The sequence below is a fragment of the Abrus precatorius genome, unplaced genomic scaffold (assembly GCF_003935025.1).
Source record: "Abrus precatorius isolate BTA unplaced genomic scaffold, Abrus_2018 Scaffold11, whole genome shotgun sequence".
NCBI lineage: Eukaryota > Viridiplantae > Streptophyta > Magnoliopsida > Fabales > Fabaceae > Abrus > Abrus precatorius.
The window spans coordinates 18,297,186-18,313,961 of NW_020874303.1; the positions used below are offsets into that span (position 1 = coordinate 18,297,186).

Here is a 16,776-nt window from a genome sequence, read left to right on the forward strand (position 1 = left end):
ATACTGAAGATGGTGTTTTTTTTTTAAATTATAAGAATATGAGATTTAAAAATTATCATTAACAATTTATAGTGTAAATAAAAAATTTTAGAGATAAAAAATAAAGTGGTAAATTATAAAAAATTGTTAATACCAATTTTTAAAAAAATATTAAAAAATAAAAAATTCGTTAATGAAAATTTTTAAAATAATAATAAAATATTTGAAATTTTCTAAAAGTCATTCATGGAAAATTTTATACAAATTCATAGCATTTTTAATTTAGCTAAAAATACCATATTTTGGTGATTTCTTCTTCTTTTTCTCTAGTAAAAAATCTTTAAATTACACATTTTCATTAAAACCTAAAATTTTATTGAAAAATATAAAATTAATTTCTTATATTAAAGGTCTTTTTGCTTTTCCGTCAGCAATCTCGGCTGGCAAAAGGTGAAACATTTTCTGCCGTTTTTCATTAATATTTTTCTTTTTCTTTGCTGAAATTTATGTTTTCTTTTTCATTAATAATTTATAATGTAAATTAAAAAATAAAATTAACTTTGATAAAAAAAACCCAAACATAAAATTCTCTGTATAAAATCAGAATGCTATAAGACAGCAGTTATGAATACAAGTTGGGAGGAGAATTGAAGTATAAGAATAAGAGGAAATGGACGTTTGAATTGATTAATGGACCGATCTACAATGCACCGGAATGAAGTTGGAACATGGATTCGACTATGGTCGTAAACAGTGTGAGCATGAATGAGAAGTTGGAGTGTAAGGTGCATGGCAAGCATCAAATTGATTTGTCTCACGAAGATTAAAACAGTTGACAACATGGTGCCCAATCCATACAATGTTAATGTACATGATATAACTAACCATCTACTTAAAACCTCGTAAATATAATCAAAGTTCCCTAGACGAACTCTGCCACACCTCAACACATTCTTGATCCTTCCTAGTCAAGAACATCCTACTACCACCAAAGGAGAAGTTGGTGATTTTAGCACCACCCACATCCCTTACCCTCCCCATCAAGTTCTTCTTGAAGATCCTCTCTTCCAAACCTTTGTTAACATTTCCCATTACAACTTCTGACCATAACTCCACATCTCCACCCTTTGTACAAAACACTTGATTTCCTTGCGTTTCAATCTTGCAACCAAACCCTTCCTTCTTTCCATTCATCACTTTCCTCTTATCTCCAAGACACACCCACGTGTTCTCATTGCTTAGGTTCCGCAAATCCACGTAGAACGCTTCTCCCGAATTGACTCCAACCTTGAAAATAACCGATAACGCATCAGAAACCGCCACGTCAGCAAAACAATCCACCTTCTCCGACATCTCCCAAACCACGTTACCGGACCGAACATCCCATAACCTAATGTTACCGGAAACACCAGAAGGACCACTGTGGGACCCAGAAGCCATCAACAAGTTGTAACCTTCGACCCACTGCAGCTTCGTCGCCGGAATCGCCGAATCGATGTTGGCGCCGAAGATTTCGTTGTGCCCGATTTCTGTCACGGGGCTAAGCGTGTGCAAATCGTAGACCAATATGGAATTCGAGTTTCTCCGGCAAGACTCGAAGCTCACGAACATTTGATCCGGCGAGGATCCGATGGCTTGGACGGTGGAGCCCGATTTGGTCACGTTTTCCCAATTTAGGGTTTCCCTGACGCGCCCCTTTTCCAAATCCAGAATCTGGAGGCCGGAGAAATCGTTTGCGCCGGCGGCGGCGATCTCCGGCGAGATGGCTAAGAGGGAATCGACGGCGGTAAAGTGGGTGAGGATAGTCGATTTACGGCGGAGGGACCAGTCGAAGGAGGTGATTTTGCTGCCGTGTGCGACGTGAAGGGAGCCGTAGGGGGTGGTGGCGAGGGTGGAGGGCGAGTCTCTTCCGTTTAAGGGCAAAAGGAGAGATTTTTGGAGGTTGAAGGGTTCCAATTGAGAAGGGTTGGAGAAGGAATTGATGAGAAGGTTCTCTATGCCGTAGAATTGGGACTCTAAGATTAGATCTTGGAGATCGACGGTTTTGGCTTTTGATGGAAGGTTGCCGGTTCTGAGGAGCGAGAGCAAGAGAGAGAACATTTCAGGGTCTCTGTCTATGAAGGGTGTGCATAGCAGCGATGCTTCCACGATCTTTGAGAAGAATGTTTTAGGACCTGCGGAGGTTAATGTTTGTTTCGTTGTTTGGAACACTTGGCCACCCACGTCGATGGAGACTACATTGGAATCTGGCTTTGGTTGTAGTTGGGGGAAAGAGCCTGCGAATGGTGGCATCGTTATTTGATTTCCTCTTTCTACTTTTATTTTCTTCCTCTCTCTTCGCAGACGTGAAAGTAGTGAGATGTTAAATGGAAGGAAACGAGGTTGGGGATGGTAGTTGGGAATTGGGTGTGGTTGAAATGGTAGAGAAAAGTGGGGCTTTTATATACTGTGAACCGTGATGGGAGAGAGAGAGAGAATGGTTGAGAGGTTAGTAGTAGGTTTTGGCGTGGCTGTAGGATCTGGAACTCTAGAAGGTCATATGCAAAAAGTCGCTATTTTGGTCAATGCAAAGTTGGTCCTGCCTTCTAGTACATTGCCAATGTTTCTTTCTCTTTCTATATAAAACTATATATTTTATTGGCCTGCCCAAATAGACCATTTCATTTTTCGTCCAGTTTCAAGTTTAACCGCACGTACGTGGATGTCACTGTTTATTGTTGCATGTGTTTTTATTCTTTTGAAAACTATCAAGGTTCTTAGTCAAATATGGTGCCCAAGTCTTCGTATTATTGAGGATATTTTTCTTTTTTTATGAAAAGGGAATCAAATGAAATAGTCACAGCTTGTTAGTCAGAGAAGAAAAACATAACGGATATTTTTGACTAATCAACTTATAAAATGAATTCATTATTGAGTGTTTTTATAATATTAAATGTAGTTATTTTATATTCAATATTTACTTTATAAGATATTAAAATAATTTATAGAAAAATTTACGGGAGAATATGCTATTGCTCTAACTTTGTAGAATACTAGAATACACGTTTAAAAGGTTCTGTAAATACCTATGCTTAGTAGACCGAGTGTTACAAAGTCGTGACTCGGAGATTCGTAAAAAATACGAAAGGAAAAGTTCAATTATGTTTTTAATGGTCAGTTATTAGTAAGTCAATCTAATTAATAATATTACTCACTATTGGATGACCATTAGATTTTTTTTACATTTTTACTTGAATGATAATAACTAAAGGTTACTGAAAAATTTTGACACATAATAAATAGTTGAATTTGTTAGAAATATTAATAGGGATTTAATTTTTAATTCTGTAGTAAGACAGTGTTTTTTACTTTGATAATTTTTATACTTTCGATTGAGAAATATTATTGTTTTACACTGAAAAAACCAAATGTTTGTTACTACTTACATTTAAATGATTAGAAGATATTCAAATATATTATTCAATATTGATATTTAATATTGACTATTGAAAGAACATTTAACGATTAAAATGTAAATTGTGATGGTCTTTTATTTGAGTCAACAAAATGCAATGGTCAAACATCCACATATATAGTAAAATAAAAAAATGGAAACATCTACGAATCTTATGGAAAAAGATAAGTAGGATTTGTCTGGACTCTTGATGGTGGTGCTGGACTGGACCTAAAGTTAAGGTTCTGAAGTTAGGGTAACGGCGTTGCATAAGTGTTATAACTATTGGGCCTTTACCCGTCCCTCGCAAAGGCACCATCAGCAATTACTCGTTTGACAACAAAAAATATAAGAATAACCGTCCTTCTAGAAATTAAATTTTCGAAGTTTCATATTTTCAATTCCGACAGTGTAAAAATAAAAAAAACAACTCTATGAAGAACCTAAAACTAAAAGCGAGCCACTGTAGCATATTACCGAAAAATTATCTTAATACGTGTTTAGATTTGGAGTTAACCACAACCAGCGTGAGTTCACAATATAGAAACTACTTTCTGTTGTATTGAAGTTGATGTGTTTCAAACTAATATCAACATAAATCAAAACAAGCGTCTCATTTATTATTATTATTATTATTATTATTATGTTTTATTTTAAATGTACCCAAAACGTATAATTGTTTATTTGAGGATACATGTCTTTTACTTTAGATCACAAAAGTCCAAATGTGGGAATCTGTCTCCCAATTATTGGATCTATCAATGCCGTATTGAACCTTGGCATGTTTAAAAACTCGGAAAATTACTAATTACTAATTACTAAAGCGAAATCTAAGAACGCTGCAAATGTTGCCAACATTTGGAGAATGCATTGCAAGTACTTAAATAGTTAAATATTTAAGAACCCTTAAAAATACATAAAGGGTCATTTAGGTGTAAGGATTCTTGAGATGATTAGATTCCCATTCACAAATTTGCTGTACCCATATAATCAAACCAATCACGATTGTCAGCTATTTATTATAATCGCCATCATTGGTTAGCCTGTAATCGAAGTCAACTATATTATTATATATAAACTGGATAGAGAGTACAGATGCTAAAAATGTACACAGCTATTTCTAAACCAAACATGGTAACAACTACAACATATATATTATGCAAATTCACTATTTTAGGGGCCATTGAGTTCAAAAAAGAACCCCATCAGTGTGTTAGACTTCCCAATCTTAATTTACTATGATTCAATTTAGCAAGTGTGCCTTTGGATTCTGCCAAACAGCATGACACAAAACTAAAAACCAATGCCAAATTCTAGCAAGTCCTTCAACAAGAAGCCACTGTGTGAGTCCTTATTGGTTAGCTAAGACCAGGTTGAATCATTGGGAAAAAGGACCAATCCTTAGAGGCCCCTCCCTCCTTCCCTGCAACTTTCTCATTAGCCCACCAATCAGCAACTATATTTGGTGCAAGAGAATCTCCTCCATCTGCATTATCAAAATTGAATTCTTTAGCAGAAGAAAGAGTTACAGAATGATCCTTCTCATGAACTGTTGCCTCATCTCCACCCAAAGTGGTTTGCTTCTGTGTGTCATTGTGAGTTTCAGCAACTACTTGTTTGTCATCACGCACGGTTTCTCTTGAATTTTCTTCTTTGTGGGCTGTTGCAGCATCGTTTTTCAATTTTGACATGACTCTAGTCCATGCTGATGCTGCTGGCTTGTTTTCCACAGATTTCAATACTTTCTGTGCAGATAATTCAAATGAAACCCTATGATTTATACTAATCTCACTCAGGCGATTATTGCTTGGATGTGGGGACATTTTGATCTCAGAAACCCAATGATTTGAAACAAAACCAGCATGAGTTGTGGACTTTGCAGCATCTGGGGTCAGAGACCCAGAACCTTGATTTGACTTTTGCTTTTCATAGGCAGAAAGTTTATCTAAGTTAAGAAGCTTGGGAGGGTCTGCTCTTTGGAAATCAAGGATATGAGAACCACCAACAGTGAACTCCGAGTCGGGCAGCGGCGATGAGGCGCCAGAAGCCGAGATGGCAGATCTTGGGGATATGAGTTGACCAACTGGGCTTCCAGGATGAAACTGATAAGATTGGAAGTCATAGTGAGATATTTGGAACCTCTGATAGGTCTCACTGTTCCGGTTGTTGGGGTCAAGTAGTTGAGCAAATGGCACCTCCGGCGAAGAAGGTGTAGTCAAGTGGACAGACTCAGGAGGTGGAGTGAAAGGAGCAGTAGATGATGCCGAAAAAACAGGCGGTGACACTAATTGGGTTTCGTGAGCATAAGGGCCAATGGCAAAGATTGAGGCAGGGCCTCCAGGAGAGTACATGCTGGCAGACACACAAGTGTGAGATACAATTCCAACCGGGGACTGTGCAGTTGAGGGAGGTTCTGATTGAAAGAACGATGCAGGAGACGAGGGAGGTGCCACAAAGGGAAGTGTTATACTAGGTGCTTGAGTTGAACTAACAGCTGCAGCAGGATCTGCTCCATTGGGGGTTGTTTCTGGAGCAAGGGGAGCATGCCCAATGCGCTTCCGGTTCTTGTGATATCCAAAGCACCCCGATATGCTCAACCAGCTTCCCCATTTTTTCTTCTGCAAGCAAAAGCAGCAGACTTAAGTCCCAGTCATAGAAGACACTAAGTGTTTCATTGATGCATCTGAAAGTACCAATTACTGATAGGTTAATACAAAATGAAACATGTTACACGACTTAATTATAGTATCGATAGACCTAGATTGAATAAGAAACATACACAGTTATTCTTGCAAGGCTTTCTCATTGTTTGCAGATTGAAAAATGTTAGGAATCAAATAATTGTCATACATTGCAGGAATCAGGACAAACACTATCACTTCTTGGAAATTGATTCAGTAAGTTAAAGATCCAGACAAGTATGAGGAATCGGATCCAATCTTCCACTTGATAATTACCTACCTCAAGTTTAGTTTAGGTATTCATAAATCTTATTGTCAAAAAGTGAGAATTCGGTAACCCAAAAAATGAGAAAGCCAATTGAATTGAATTTTCCTCTGTTAATTTCACTAAACAGTGCGTATAACCAATTGCTTTCCAACTTGCAAATACTCTGCCTCCACAGAGAAGGTATCACATAATTCTAAATATAAATAAATATATATATATATATATATATATATATATATATATATATTATTATCATTTTATTGCCAGTAACTTATCAAGAAAACGACTGATATCAACCAAAAGAAGAAACAGTGGGAGAACTGATGAGTTTCAACTTTACACGCTATGTTATTACCGAAGCCAAAGACTAAGCACAGGAAAATCCTAACATTGTTTAATTATTTTTTCACGAACTTACTATCTTTTAAAGTTTGCTACTTTATTGTTCGTGTACAAAGGGAAAGAAGAAAAAAAGAAAACGAAAAGATTATTTTTTTTTCAGTGAAGAGATCAATTGTATAATAAATTCAACCAAACAGTGTCACGCTCCACACAACAAAACCTGACCAAGAAAAAAGAAACCTAAATAACCAAAACAATAAAGGTCTAAAGCATCAAAATGATCAAAACCCAAAAAAAACAAACTTTTTTTTTCCCAAAACTGACTTGAAAATGATGGAGTTAACTTGATTATAATACCTGGGCAGAAGGTTGAGAAACGCGATTCTGGGCTGAGGATATGGCAAAAGCAGCAGCGTTTATAGTGTCCAAAGTGTTGTTAACGGCTATGCCATCATACCCATTAGCCCCTCTCATCTCTGTGTTGTTTTTTTCTTTCACCGATCAAAGTTTTGAGCGTTGAGGGGTGAGAGAGGAAGGAGATTAGCATAAAGAGGTAGAAAATCTTGTAAGGGTAGATTACAGAACAAGGAATTGAGTTGAGTTTATGAAAGTGGGAAAATAAAAACTGGGTTTTTGTGTGTGTGTGTGTTGTGCCGTGAGATGCGTTGCCGTGTATTTGTGTCGTGTGTGAGTACAACGCTGTTTTGAGTTGAGGTCAAACACGGCAATGACTTGCTCCTCATGTGATTAACGAAGACTTGGTCTGGCTTTGCTTTATATATATTGCTTAATGTACATTTGTTAATTGTCATGTGATGCTACAAATGTCTTGGATTTACCTAACTACCCTTCAAGTCTCACCCTCTTTTCTCCTCCACTCCAAAATGTTTTAAAATATCAAACCCCATATTGTAATTTCCGTCCATTAATGTTTATTATTAAACTGTATTTGCACACAATAACTCTTCTGGTATTTACATGCAAAATTAGAATACTAGTGCAATTTTTATCAACATATAGTCAAAATGAGACACATGCATCACATTACTGTCTTTAATGAGAAAGTTCAGGGAAAAAGTTTCCCTGCAAAAGTATAATTTTTACTGCACATATCATTTACTAAATGAAAAATATTAAAAGTATTTATTTTTCTTTTATTGTTTTCTTAACATGTGTTCATTTAATTTAAAATAATGAAGATGTATATGAAAATTGATTTAAGTGAGACATTTATATTAAAATACATAATTTTTTTTTGTTAAGAAATGAAAATCAAATAAGTTGAAAACAGGGAGGGGAATGAAAATGAATGTGTAGTTGGGAAGAGACAGAGAGGGCATGAAAAGAGAGGAGTGATGGTTTACGTTAGCAGTGCACGTGTGCACAGCCATTTCTGGACGGCTTTCGTGCGCAGCACCATCCCACTCACAACGCGTGGGCCCCACATCCCTTTTACACCCCCCACGTTCAAATAACTTGCACGAATGGTCAATCCCTCACTTATCCTTCTCTTTCTTAATCCATTTTTTTAATATTTTCTATGAGATAATATTAACTACTCTTTCTCTCTGAAATTCATGCCCAAAAGATCATTATGAACCCAAACTCTCTTTCTTTTATTCTCTTCTTTATCATCATCAACCTTTTCAAAATCGTTATTAAATCCCTGTTTTTTTTTTTCATGTGTGAATTTAGAGATATGATGCTAATTTTCTTAGTTTTTTTAGTTGATATGGGTTCTTAAGACCCATGTAAAAGAATATAAAAGTATTAATAAATATGTAGTGTTTTTAAGTGATTAAGACAATTAAATAAAAAAAATATTGTTTTAAATTCTTAAGGTGAGATGCATTAACAAAAGTACAAAACTATTTTCTTATTGGTATTTAGTTATCCACGAGGTTGAATTTTTGTTGTGTTGTTGAACTAACATGCTAGGAAAAAACCAAGCATCAAACAACTCCCCATTCTGGAAACGAGCAAATAAAATCTAAATCCAACCAAAAAGATCATTTTCTAGAATTATAGTCCTTTCAGACCAGTTTAGTCATGTCATGAGTACCCTGACTTGTATTCCTTTACCAATTTATGCATAGGAAATAGATTTTCTACATTTGTGGAATAATTTCTTTTTGAAAATTATTAAATTAGTGAATTTGAAAAAAAAAATTTAATTTTTCTTTGTTAATAATTTATGACATTTATAATGTAATTTTTAACCATGACACTTATTTTTAGCGGATCAAAGTTGTCACAAATTAATTTATTTTCATAAAATAAAAAAAAAATGAGGATATAACCTACTCTATTTTTAAAGAGTTATGCTAATTTAGTATTTTTCAAAGATAATTATCCCACAGGTGTAAAAAAGGCCCAACAGAAACATTTTAGTGTTTGCTAAATTTTTTGTTTTTGATAGGCAAAACATATATTATTAGAGAGAGTTCAAGGGGAACTCAAAACCTATTTACATAAAAAAAATTACTTACTCAGAGAAATAAAAAGAAAAAAAAATATTTATACAAGGCTAAGAAAGATATAATTTCGTGGGTTCAAATACCAATCAGCTAATAAAATAATTTCTCCCTTACTAACAAGTGATAGTCATTTTCAGGACCTCAGAACCATAGAATCTAGGACTTCCCTCTCATCTAAAACACCATTAGAAAGCACAATTCTATAACTACAAAGACCACAATGTACTTACCCAAACAATTAATAAGTATATTTCTTCTCTTTTACTACAGCTAACACTAATCCAAAAAAGTAAGTGAGTCGATCAATCTGAAGGCAAAACCAGTAAGAATTCAAGCCAACGCGCAATAAAGTACCAGATTTGAGATGAAACTAAGCACGTTAAAAATAAATGAGTTGAAAGTTCCTCTAAATCATGACAGAAGCAACAAGTTATATCATCAATTTGAACACCACGATCAGACAGCAAACCTTTACAAAAAAATGTATTCAACAACAATTGCCATGAAAATACTATACACTAAAGAGGGACCTTCCCTCTCCATAGCCTTTGTAAGGCATCTGTCATACACTGATCTATACTATCAGGACTACCAAAAAGTTTAAACAACCATAAATACGCAGATTACACTGAATAAGAACTTGAATAATCTACCTTTCATACCCACAGTGTTTGCTAAATTGCTTTATATATTTTGAAATTTTCATCATATGCGTCAACAAGAATTTGATATATAAAGGAAAATAAACAGGAAACAAAAACTAAAGAAGCAAAAAAATGATTCATGAATAATCAATGCTCAACTAAACTCTGTACAAGATAATCGTAGCTTTAATCAGTTAAAATATGAAGTAACTTAGATTTGTAAATACATATAAACTGTATTAATATCTACTTAATATATATAATTATTTTAATTATATTATATTATTTTTTATTTTTCTTCTGTTATTGTAATATCTCTATTTTTATTTATTTATAAAAATCCACACAGATTAATTATTTTGTTATAATTAATTGTCAAGTTTATTAATGAATCTCTTTTTAACTTCTAAACTATTTAAATAGTATTAATATTTATAGTATATACAAAAGTGTAAAAATAAGAAAAATAATAAACAGTAATTTTTTAAAAATATATAGTATTGAATAATATCAATACATAAAACTGAATTAAATTTTAATAAAAAATTATTATATACTCCTTTGAGTAAATTAGAAAAATTATGAATATTCCATGTAAATAAAAAAGAACAGTTAATATCATTTAAAATTTCTATATAAATAAGTCAGTAAAAAAATTAAAATAAAAAATAATATCCCTCTAAGTGTAATAGAACAGTTTTTGAATACTGAACCCCCCACCTACTAAGCTATGTAAACCTAGACTTGATAAAACTACAGGAATCATTGGAATTGTTTGAGAAACGGTGGGTTGATTATGTTTGTGACCAAATGGCAAAGCTGTAACCTTGTGATTTACTGTTGATTTGGCCTCCCAAAAGCATAATCACTTTTCTAATTATTACTCCATCTGTGTAATGCAGTTCCAATACATTTTCACTACTTAATAAGCTTCACAAGCTCCAGGGTTTTCGCAAACTATTATAATATCTGAAGATGATAAAATAAAGAATAAAAAAATTATAACTTTTAAAAAATCACAGCAAACGTTATAAATTAAGCAAACGATAATTAAAACGGATAATAATAATAATTTAATAGGAAGAAGACTCCTTGAAAGTTACTTGGATCAACACTCTGAATGATTTGAGAAGAGCTTTTAAAAAAACAAAAACAAAAAGGAATTATGAAGGGAATCAAGTTATTTTACTTCACTTCCTTTTCACCTCTCTTATATGAAGCAATTATATCTTCCAATAATTTTTTATGGGAAGAAAATTGGGAAGCTATAATGTAGCCTAGTGATGAGGTGATGCTATGAAACATGGTGATTGGCATTATGTAAGTATGTTACATTGTCTAATGGAAATAAAAACTCAATGTTGATTGTAAAAGAAATGAATTTGCGAAAGATGCCATTTGCTAGTTGTAGTTGTAGGTATAATATGAGGAAGAAAGGTTCAAAAGGGTGGGGTAGGAATAATAATAAAAGTCACAGATTCTTTTCCCTTTTGCTTGTGTCCTAGGGCAACTGAAATAACAATTAAACTCAAGACTTTTGAGGCGATAATTAATCTTGGTTTAGATAGCAATCTTGTTAGATAAATGGGGACACCTTTTTCATCATTGGACAGGTAGTAGTAAGCGTCACTAGTGAAATATCAAATTTATCATCGTATTCTGATTCTGCTGCTTAATTTTCTTTACTACCCCACCCTTTTTGTTTGACTTATGCGAATGCAAACAAAGCGTTAGAAATATGATTTTCAGGCCTTCATACAAGCATAAATTAATCTAGGTGTACCATATATATATAAACCAAATAAAAATACAAATTTTTTATTAGCAGATGATACCCTTTTGGTAATCTAACCAAAATTTTCGTTGCTAATTTAAGACAGCAACAGCCTTGAACCGGAAGAAATTATTAATACAATCAATTAGAAGCCGAAAAAATGGTGTGAAAATTTAATTTACGCTTAAGTATGATTAAAAACCGAAAAAAAGGAGTTTGGAAATTTAAGCTATGCCGGTATAAAGGAACAATGGAGAGTAATCAGTGATTAATGGGTGTAAGTAGTACAGAAATTCTTGATAAGAATTTTTTTGAGTAAGGGTTGCAATTAATACCCGAACTTGTGCTTTAGAATAAGCAATCAAGCAATAGTCTTATCTTCAGTACTATTGTTTGATTTATTTTAATATAAGATTACATCCTTCATTTGGGAGTTAGTTTTTAATATAAGATTAGTTTTTTGGAGTTAATTTTAAAATAAAATTATTTAATAGTATAGTTATTAAGGTACTTATATTGATATAATTTGATTTTTTATATTCATACATTAGTAATATAATTTAGCATATTAATTACGAAGGAACATACATTTATTTTGGTGATATCTATTTTAAAATATCTTTAGTATATATCAAACAATATAACATTGATATTTGTGTGTAGTTTAGATAAAAGAAAAAGAGTTGCATATAGCATATCTGAATTATGGGGGGATGAACATTGATTTAAGGTCGCAGGTTGGTCGGTTTAGCTGTGAAAGACACCACTCCTTCAGTCCCTTATTCAATATCAATATTCCATTATGTCATGGCACTGTCACACAATACATAGAAATAAATGTCAAATTTTAAATAATATATCTCCAAATGTTTAAATTGTGTAAAAATTGTTATGTATTATTATAAAAATAATATAAAATTCAATAATTTAATTGATTAATCTTATAATTTATAAAAAGGTAAACAATATAAAGATCTAAATTCTCATGATATCAACAAATCATAACTTTACACTGCACAAACAGATACGGGAAATTGTTTCACAAAACAAATGGCTTGGCTCAGTAGAAAGGGGCGTCCTGCGATGTATTGAAAAACAAAATATTAATTTAAGTTATTTTTTGCTTTTCTGAATTTTAATAAAAGAGTATTAACCGTCAGTTAATTTAAAATAGTGAGAGGATTTTTTAAGATATTGCAAAACAAATCCCAAATTTAACAGAGTTTGAAAATATGGACTATTCTCTAACCCTTGACTTTTCTTCAATGAACTCCTCTTTGCAGAGCCAACAACCCTTTTCTTTGTTTGTCTTTTCCCTTGTTGTTGATGTTCCAACCCCTTATATACTACAATTCCAGTTCCACATAGGTGGGAGTTTGATATAATGCGTAGAATAATTATTTATGTATGATTTAGATATGTCACACATTCTTATTTTTTTTATTTTAAGTTAACATTTTACATCTCTAATGAAATGATGAGATAGTTAATATATATATGGTACAAAATAATTGTATAAAACAATCTTTTTAATTAGACACATTATTATTGAGAAAATTAAAAAATAAGAGATTGAAATAGAAAGAAGAATTAAAAAATATATCATAAAAATATAAAAAAAATTTCAAACATAAATATGTATTGTCCACAACAAGTTTCATATACATGCACTTCAGCACACTAAGGGGAAAAAGAAGAGAGAATATTTTTTAATTTTAAATAAAAATAATTATATTTCACTTATAATAATAAATACATTAAATTTATATATTTTATTTAAAATAAATAATGATTTTAAATATATTTTATTTAAAATATAAAATTTATCTATCCAAAACCTCCATCCCTAACAACACTTTTACTATAAAGAAGTCAAATCGGTGTGAGGATTATGGAAAGGTCCCGAAAAGTTAGCCAAAATAATGCCTAAGAATGGGAAGAACGAGTCCTCTATTTTGATGGCGGAATCGTTGAAGAAAGAATAAATATTAAAATATAGAATAACGATCATTTAGAAGTTTAAGACGTGTATCACACAAGTGTGTTTAACAGCACTCCTTTTGAGACCAACAAGGCTCACTTAAGGCTCCACTTTTTTTATTATAAAAAATCATTTATGATTATTTTAAATTATTAATCGATAAATTTCAATATGATATAGTATACTGTTGTTATTTTCATCAATGAGATTATGCAATCAAAAGACGTGCATATAAATTTTATTGCAAATAATTTCAGAGATTATTATTTATTTAAAAAGCTACAGAGAAATTATTTTGTATGAGTTCTTCTAAAATACAAGACTGTCTAATTATTGTAATGGGTATAAAGCATAATTACCATTAAAAAAACATATGATTCATAAAAAACAAAGGGGCATTTTGAAGAAAATAGTAATCAAATCATACATTCAAGATAATAACTCTCTTAAATAAATAAAAAAGGAATTACTAAGTTATATTAAATTAAATTACAAATAAAAAATTTGTCCAGGTGTTTGTTTAGTGCATAGAATTAGAATTAACATTTAGAATTATAATTATAATTTCAATTTTATAAAATTAGAATTGGTTTAGAATTATAATCTTAAATTTTATTTATTCAAAGAATTAGAACGTAGAATTAAAATTTTAAGTTTAAATTAAATTCTACATTGTGACGTAAGCTCTAAATTTTTAAAAAATTTTAATTTTATATTAAAATTTTATTTGATAATTTTTTCAAAAATAATGTGTTAATTAAAAATACAAAATAATTATTAAAGATGATAATTTAATATTTATTTTTTAAAAAATCATGACATAGTTAATTTATTTTTTTTATGTTTAATTTATCATTAAAATTTAATATTATGTTATGAACTATCTTTCTTGTAAATTAGATGAAAGTATAAATGCTCATAAATATAATTTAATTCTTAAAATTGAATAAGTGCTTTCGAGAACTCTTATTTTAAGATCATGAGCTAAAATAAGTAGAAACATTACTAATAGATTATTTTTACGCTTACATAATAAGTACCATGTAGTGCTCCTAAAATGTTGCAAAGCTAAAAAAAACTTGTTTAGTAAGACGTAATTAATTATAACAATTTCTATCAGTTTCATGATATAATTACCTCAACAGTATCTAGCACTAGTTTTTTCTTTTTTTTATTTCTCTTGTTCCCAATAGTTCTTGAATTAATTTCTAATATTTTCTCTGACATCTAATAATTTAAGAAAATTATTAAACAATTTATTATATAATTAGCATAAATAATTTGCAACAATTGCAGAATAGCAACATGACACATTCATGTAAACATATTAAACATGTAACCAATGTAAAAAAAGAGAAAGAAAGCAGAAGACGTAAAAGAAAAATAAGAAACAAATGTAAAAAAAGAGAAAGAATAAGAGCGTAAAAGAAAAATAAGAGGAAGAGAAAAAAAAAGAAAAATCACTTTTATTAATAATCAATATAAAACCAGGAAGAAGAGAATAAAGAAAAAACAAGAGAACATAGAAAAAAAGTTATATTAATAAGCAACATAAAGTTAAAAAGAGAAAAGAATACATAAAATTAAGAGAACATAAGAAGAGAAAGAAAAATATATAGGAGAAAGAGATAACAAAGGAGAGAGACAAAGAAAGCATTAGGAAAGAAAATATTTAAGAAAGAACAAGAACTATAAATATGAGAAACTATTGAAACGAGGAAGAGACGAGAAGGAGTCAAAATAAGTGTATTTATAAATAAAGATATTAAAAATTTAAATTCCTAAGGTGTATGTTATGAATTGAAGTGGGCTAAAGTTAATTATAATAGAATTTTATGAAATTAATTCATGAAATTATAATCTCAATTCCAAATGAAGATCTAAACATGATAATTAGAATTTTGAAACTCAATTTGAATTTTAACTTCCAATTTCATACTTAATTTCATTCGCCAAACAAACACTAAGTTCAAAATTTAGACACATGGCTGATAATTATACAAATTTATTGGTACATGTGTTAATTTAAACATACGCAAGCTTAACATAAATAATTTGAGTTAAAATCAATTTGGAAGCTGAAATATGTACACCGGATTTGAACATAAGTTTTAAAAATATCTCAACACCTTAAATTCCTAAATAAAAATAAAATTAGAATTCTTAGCATGTGTTTTTAATTGAAAAGCTTATTTTTCGTTTGATACGTTGAAAGAGCATCAAGATGACAACTTAAAATAAAAGATACAATTCTTTGTATATCTAACATATTTATAAATTTCTTGTTTTATTTTGGTTATGTGATGACTTTTTTCTTTCTTCTTGATTAAATAGAATATCAATTTGACAATATGAAATACAAGATGTACATATATTTACATGTTATTGAAAAATAACATTCATCAATTTCTTAATTTTGTGTAATTTTTTACAAGATAAATTTCTATTCAAGTTAGTAACCAAATAAAAATGGTGTCTTCTTTTTTTTTTTCTGAAAATCAGAGGTAGAATCAGAAATAGAACATGTTATACAAAATTGTTAAAACTAGCATAGAATTATATTCCATCTTTACTTAATGATAGAATTGGAGAGGTAAATTTAAAAATATATTTGTTAACATGAAAAAACAAAAGTAATAATTCATCTCCACTTGAAAATGAATTAAAATGTATAAAGATGGAATTATTTTTCTTCTTATCGACAATAATAAATATAGATTGATATTTTCCATTTTCATCTCTGATTACACATTAAAATTCTGTCTCTGAATATATAGAAAGGCCATTTTTATTAATAGAAGTGTTGATCTCTAATTGGCTCTCTAAATAAGTTATGGAAAGAAATACAATATATATATATATATATGCCTAAATAAAAATAAGATTAACTTATTATCAAAACGTAAAATAAAATTGTCAAAATATGCTCTTAGATGAAAAGATTTCATAAGACTAATACTTGTTGGCGTGACAAGGAACATAATTCTACTTAAAATAAAATTTTGAATTTAAATTTAAATATAAATACAAAAATTAAACACTTTTGCTCCCTTAAAAAAGTCAATTCCATTAAAATTTGATTAATCTAGATGCAATGTAACTTTTGAATATCAATAGTTTAATGAAAAATTTAAGCATTTAATAATTAATATTGTATATGTATATATAAAATTAATTTTAAACAATTTAAAGGTATA

At 30.6% G+C, this 16,776-nt stretch overlaps 2 protein-coding genes across 2 annotated transcripts; both read right to left on the reverse strand.

The window, feature by feature from the left end:
• Positions 1-482: 482 nt before the first annotated feature.
• LOC113855237 (BTB/POZ domain-containing protein At5g41330) lies at positions 483-2,557 on the reverse strand. The gene has a single exon (XM_027486789.1). It carries the CDS (start codon positions 2,269-2,271, stop codon positions 892-894), a length of 1,380 nt encoding a protein of 459 aa, XP_027342590.1. The 5' UTR covers positions 2,272-2,557; the 3' UTR covers positions 483-891.
• A 1,755-nt stretch (positions 2,558-4,312) lies between these two features.
• On the reverse strand, positions 4,313-7,452 carry LOC113855027. The gene is made up of 2 exons (XM_027486460.1): positions 7,061-7,452; positions 4,313-6,030 (listed from the first exon to the last, which is right to left on the reverse strand). The coding sequence occupies exons 1-2, from the start codon at positions 7,175-7,177 to the stop codon at positions 4,771-4,773; spliced, it is 1,377 nt and encodes a 458-aa protein (XP_027342261.1). The 5' UTR covers positions 7,178-7,452; the 3' UTR covers positions 4,313-4,770.
• Positions 7,453-16,776: the final 9,324 nt, after the last annotated feature.